Genomic DNA, 6,868 nt, shown 5'->3' with positions numbered 1-6,868 from the left:
ACATTCAATATCTTGATTATCAGTTCTTAATTGTGCACATATCGACATATTATCACATAATAATCCTCTAGAAAATAAATGACTTCTGGCTGTCTACGGATATAAATTCGGACTGATCAATCTGATAAACGTCTTGGCGTTGCCTCGCCGTCTATGGGATTAATCAACCATTTCAATTCCAGGTACACAGGTAGGTTATATCACTCATGTTAACTATTTCTCCTTTCATACTTCCGCCTATTAACGCATGGGTAAATACACATTAAAAGTACGATAACAATAGTCCATGGTACATATACACCATGCCTTCGTATCATAGTACCATATCGGCTATCGTACGATGGAGCGCATAGCAGCAATAGGATCCCATACATTACAGAAGTTTTTACTCATTTATAAACGTCAGTTGTAAATGAAGAACCACAAATTTAACCTATGTATGGCCTGCCAAATTCACAAAAATGAGCTAAACATAGTTTCACAGTTGATAAACTAGGTTTATCGACTGTAAACTATAGTTTACGGACCGTAAACTATAGTTAACGACGTTAATCTATATTTCACATCTGTAAACCATAGTTAACAGATAATCTATGTTTCACAAGCGTAAACTATAATTAACAATGAAAACAATCATTAGCGAGTGCAAAACATAGTTTATCTGATAAATACGGTTTCACGATTGTAAACTACGGTTTACAAGTCATAGTTTATCTGATAAATATAGCATCACAATTTGTGAAATTAGGATTAACAATTGTGAACTATAGTTAACGAATGTAAATGATAGTTTACAAATGTGAATCTGTATTTATCAGCAAAATCTATTGTTAACGTTTAATTAAAGACAGATAAACTTGGATTAGCATTTGTAAATTATAGTTTACAACCGTTAAATATAGTTTTAAGGATGAAAACTATAGTTAACGAATCGTTAACTATAATTTACAGTTCGTAAACTATAGTTTACAGTCGATAAACCTAGTTTATCAACTGTGAAACTATGTTTAGCTCATTTATGTGAATTTGGCGTGCCATACCTATGCATAGTGGTTACAGACATGACATTAAGAAAATTCAATTTTATCACACCAAGGGATATATCAGAAAGACCTGTCACTTTTACATATGATGCCGATGTAACGAAGAATTTTGACTCGAGTTGAAAATTGATCATGGGTTCAAATTTCAACATTGAAAATTGACACCAAAAGACCAAATGTTCTATAACGGCGTTACATAAAGTGTTACAGGGATTTCAACACCTTCGTTGAAAGTCAGTATTTTGCAACTTCTATGGTCGTTTTTTAAAATCTAATTTGCAAATACAAGCTATCACTGGGTCGAATGCTGTCTGACGTATTTCATTCCAAGTGTTTGGCAATTCTTTCCATACTTAAATTGACAACGTATTACTCCGTTTACCTGATCAATATAAAGGGCTCGCGATGGGTGTGACCGATCAAAATGCTTACTTCCCCTAGGTACCTGATCCCACCTCTGGGTTTTGCTCAAACTTAGAAATCTGCAATTTGCAACGGCGGATGTAGAGTAGGGCAAGGGATCTGAACCCTTCTTTTTGTGGACAAAAATATACAATGAATGATCAACAATAGTTGATAAATATATCATTGTATTCATCTTTCACGTGTGTATTCGTTGTGACAAGCCTTTCCTTTTGGTAACAAAATGACATTGTGACTCTGACCTTGGAGTTTGACCTACTTTTGAAAAAAAAAATGAACCTTGGTTTTTTGGGGGAAGAAATGAATCAAAAGCAAGAATGTGGTTTTGAGTTATATTATCAGTGGCATGATACACTTGAACAAAATGATTTCTGCATGCAAAATATACGCTTTGGAAAAATCAAGTAAAGAGGATCTTTTACATTGATTTGGCAACCATTGGGGATGCGACGATATAAATGACTTATAGCAATAGTTTGGGTGGGTTTTGTTTACATGATGTGTCTTATTTTCTCAGAAATCCCTAAAATCAATCATGCGATGACATTCATTACGAGACTATTTACAGTACACAACAAGATGTGTTTGTGAAACAATGATGATGCCCCCCCCCCCCCCCCCCCCATATGGCAGCAAAGTAATTTTGATAACCAAAGAATGGTCTTGGTTTATACAATTTTCTTTATTATTAATTATAGTATACTCCTTTGTTCCGCTGAGACGGGTTCGGGGGTTATCGGTGTATTTGTGTTTTTTACTTTTTCCAAAATATGACAATGTCTTAAGTATTTGATACGTTATATATTTTTATACACTGTATATTCAAATTGGTAATGAGCTATTACAAAAAAGGAATAAACCATACTAAATACTCTGTGGTCCTTTCCACAAAAAATCTTACGATCAAGATGAAAATTTTAAAACACTGTCATTCTTCGCTCATATATATCCGTTTCAGCGGCCATTTTCACTTACAACTAAGATAAAATGTTTGTCTCTGCCATTTACTCAATTTTAAAATTGCAACTATGTCTTGAGTAAGAATGCCAGATTTTCACTAATGTATATACTGAAGTTTTTCTCTGTCAAACATATATAAGTGAAGAATGACAGTGTTTTAAAATTTTCATCTTGATCGTAAAATTTTTTGTGGAAAGGGCCAGAGTATTTAGTATGGTTTATTCCTTTTTGGTAATATTTCATTACCAATTTGAATATACAGTGTATAAAAATAACGAGATATTGAACCAAAATCTTTGTCATAAAACGATGGATGTGATTGGTTGGAGTATTATACATAGGAGTAAGAATTTACCCCCACTAACTCGGGAATGAAAAGAAGTCACCCCTTAAGTGACGAAAACGTGGGTAGTATAAAACTGTAGATGATCTCTCTCTCTCTCTCTCTCTCTCTCTCTCTCTCTCTCTCTCTCTCTCAAGAATTATGAAGTGAAATAACTATATGCTAACGGCCCAATATATCTATAAAAATAAATTTATATACGTTATATGTGTAACAGACATTTTATGCCTTTGATAGGATTTGAGCTCGGGTCTCTGGCACATAAGTCGTATGCATAAACATTCTTAAGTCCTTAAGCATATACTTAAGTATGAATTTCTTGCTTAGCAGGTTGAGATTTTACTTAGCATATTGCTTAGCAGATTGCATAAAACTTCTTAACTCTTAAGTATATGCTTAGTATATGCTTAAAGTTAAGCATGGTCTTTACTTGTCTTAAGTTCTTAAGCATATTGCTTAGCAAGAACAAAATGGCTGACAGAAAACAGAGAACATTCAAACCACGAATTAATCCCTTAGAATCAATGACAGCAGCAGAACTGCAGCACAGATTTAGATTTGATCAGGAAGGAATTGAATTTATAACAGATTTAATTCAAAATGACATTATGCCTTTGACCAACAGAAATCACAGTGTACCTGCAATTGTGCAAGTCATGGTTGTCTTGAGATACTATGCTACAGGTAAGATGCAGCTATGTAGTGGTGACAACTTTGGTCTTCACCAGTCAACGGTTTCAAGAATAATTCAAAGAGTTACTACCGCTCTTGTTCAACCAAATATTGTCAAGCGATTCGTTTCCTTTCCAATGGACCCAGGAACTATTCGAAAGCACCAGGTTGACTTTTTTGCCATTGCTGGTTTCCCTGGCGTGGTTGGGGCGATTGATGGGACTCATGTGCGAATTATAGCTCCCAGTGAACACGAAGTGGAGTATGTCAACCGGAAAAACTTTCACAGTATAAATGTACAGATTGTATGTGATGCCAGTTATAAGATTTTAGACATCGTGGCAAGCTGGCTGGGAGCGACTCACGATGCCAGAATACTGAGGGAGAGTGGTCTATTTCAGCTCTTTCAACGACGTTTATTGCCCGTGAAATGCCATCTTCTCGGTGATAGCGGTTATCTGGGAAAGACTGGCTGCTGACACCTTTTTTAAATCCACAAGCTGGTCCACAGTCACGGTACAACAGGTAAGGAAATTAGGGCCTAATATATATCGGAGCACTTTGAAAAATAAACACTTATCGCTTATATTACGAGAAATATTCTCATATTCTCTAGCAGCACACCCATCATGACGAGGACGCTGCTGTTCATCCAAATTGTTGGGGTTGCTGCTTTCGGTAAACGGTACCGAGGCATTTCGACCCAGTTTAAATTCGCTCTCCCCATTCTGCATAACAAACATAGATATCATTCATGTTAACTATTACGAAAGATACAAGTCGAATTTTTGTTGTTGACATGCGTGTATCTTTAAAACTTTAGAAAAAAACATGGCAGAAAAAACATGGCTTAGGGACTAACATAGAGTACAAAAATAATAGATTAAAACAAGAAAGAAAGAAAATATACAGCTCAAAAGTATATTCAAAACACTAACGCATTCTGGATTCTAATATCCATCTTCATGTGGATATACTTTGGAACTGCATATTTTCATTCACACACATCTCTCTTTCTTCTCTATCTATATATGAATGTAACACACACCTCTGACACCCCCCCCCCCCCAATTATTTTTCTCAAAGTATATCTTCATTTTTAAAAGGTCGCATAAGTGCACTCTCACCCTTGTTGAGAGAACAATTGGTCACTTAAAAAGACGGTTCCATGTTCTTCATGGAGAAATACGTCAGCATCCTCAACGTGCCAGCAATGTCATCATAGCATGCGGAGTTTTACATAACATCGCAAAAATGTTCAATCTGCCCCTCCCTGACGATGATGACAACGCAGATGCTTACAATGACAATGGAAATGCCAATGACCACATAGTTGCAGATATCCAGGGTACGTAATTGATGCGTTCGAATGTTGGGATAGAAGAATACTTGCTAGTATAAAAAAAAAAATGTTAAACTAGGCAATTATGTGTAATTTCGAAATTAATACAAGTATTTATTCTTTAGAAATAAAAGAAAATAATTCATACTCAAATGCATCAAGGAATCAAAGACTGTCTGAAGTTTGTAATCAGTGGCGGATCCAGAGGGGATCCGGGAGTTAGACCCCCCCCCCCCCCCCCTTTCGTCACATGATTTTGCTAAAGAAAAGTATAAATTACGCATCTTTAAGATGTACCCCCAATTTTGAAAACCAGAATTAATTGTACCCCCCCCCCCCTTCAAAATTCCTCGATCCGCCCTGGTAATAATTAGATGATGAAAAATTGTTTGAAAAATTCCTTTTTAAGTGCATGCACATTATATTTATTTAGAAGGGTCATATCGATCAAAGTTTCACATTATTCATATTTTTCTGTCATTAAGTTAAATTAAAAATTTCTCAAAATAGCAATGGCTTATACGTCACCTATGTAAGCTAACTTTCCACACTTACTTTTTCATGATTTATAAGGATCTATTCATGACCGGAAGAGGGGGGGGGGGCAAAAAAGGGACATAACCTTTGAATAATATTACGTCATTTCAGTCAATGACGATGCATATTTCGACATTTTGTTTACTGTGTATAACTTTGTGCAGACTGCGATATTCGAATTTGTTGAGGATTTGATTGCTGAATACAGAAACAACATATGATATTGGGCCTGTTTGGATACATACTAGATGGTACGGTAAGATAACATACAATTAGGCTACCCTCGAGTGCCTAGGTCTCTATTTATTTATAAATGCGATAGTAAAGAAATATAGTTCATCATCAGCACATTATGGGGACTGGATTTAGTGCCTGTCTTGTTCGTGTATGTTTTTCAAGCAAATTTGAAATGCATACTATATATATACTATATAGATTTAATATATATTCGTTTACCCGTTTGTTTCACACTACGTCGTGCGTCTGCCAGCTCTGCTTTCCCCCTTCATCTGTATATTGTGCCATTTCTTCTCAACCTCCTCCACCGTTCGCTTGGTGTAGGAAGAGGCATTGATGGCATCTGTGATTTTCCTCCAAATCTCCCGTTTCTTTAATGTCGTAACCCCCGTTCCGAATTTAGCTCGAAGGATACTTTTATGTTCTTCTACACACTTGCTTAAAAACAAGCATTCATCTGCTGTCCAATTCGGTTTTCTTTTCTTAGTTGTCTGTAATGACTGACTCTCAACACCTTCTCTTTCTGCCATATTTTCAAGGATCAATGCAGATGCAGACGATAAAATCGGATATATCGTCATATAAAACGACATTTGATTTTTGGTCTATTTATTTTATTAACCTTACATAACACAAAAAAATATAGTATTTCATCATTTATTAGCGATACAAGAGAGACTTATCAAGAAAATGTTCAACTTCATGCAATCTGTGTTTACGGTAAAGTGAAAGCGGAAATGACGTTTGACATAGCAACGATAAACTTAAGCATATTGCGATGTACTTAGCTAAAAACAACTTAGCATGTTGCTTAGAGGTTTTATGCAACGGAACTTAAGAATCTTACTTAGCTAAGTATATACTTAAGAAGTTTAAGTATATACTTAAGAAAATTCTTAGAATTTTTATGCATACGACTCCAGCACTTTACCAATCGAGCTAAAGGGATAATCCACTAGTCAGAGCTAGTAGGAATGACATATATCACTCACACTGCCACATTGTCCCCTTCCTTTTTAGAGTCGTCCCTGACACTTCCAGAGTGCCAACATCTGTGGGGCGAGGTATTGAGGACAATCTCTCTCACCCGCCAGAGATAACCCAGGTCCTAACGTGGGCGCCATTGTAACAAATGGGTAGGTCACTTTGTCCAACAGCACTATGTCCACGTCCTTTACTGTGTGTATTGTATCCACCTCTATGACCTCTGTATGACCATTGATCCCTGTGCTGGTCAAAGGTTGTCTGAGAAGGTTGATGATGATTTATATCGGCATGTGGTTGATGGTCCTGTGCTGTGAAGTTCTGTTT

General features: G+C 36.1%; 1 protein-coding gene across 1 annotated transcript; it reads left to right on the top strand.

Annotated features, from left to right (window-relative positions):
• The first annotated feature begins 3,239 nt into the window (after window positions 1-3,239).
• On the top strand, window positions 3,240-3,920 carry LOC125647290 (putative nuclease HARBI1). The gene has a single exon (XM_048873975.2). The coding sequence runs from the start codon at window positions 3,240-3,242 to the stop codon at window positions 3,918-3,920; it is 681 nt and encodes a 226-aa protein (XP_048729932.2).
• The last annotated feature ends 2,948 nt before the right edge of the window (window positions 3,921-6,868 follow it).

Source organism: Ostrea edulis, chromosome 6 (assembly GCF_947568905.1).
Source record: "Ostrea edulis chromosome 6, xbOstEdul1.1, whole genome shotgun sequence".
Classification (NCBI taxonomy): domain Eukaryota; kingdom Metazoa; phylum Mollusca; class Bivalvia; order Ostreida; family Ostreidae; genus Ostrea; species Ostrea edulis.
Note: the sequence above shows the minus strand (reverse complement) of the source record. Positions and strands in the feature narration are given on the sequence as shown.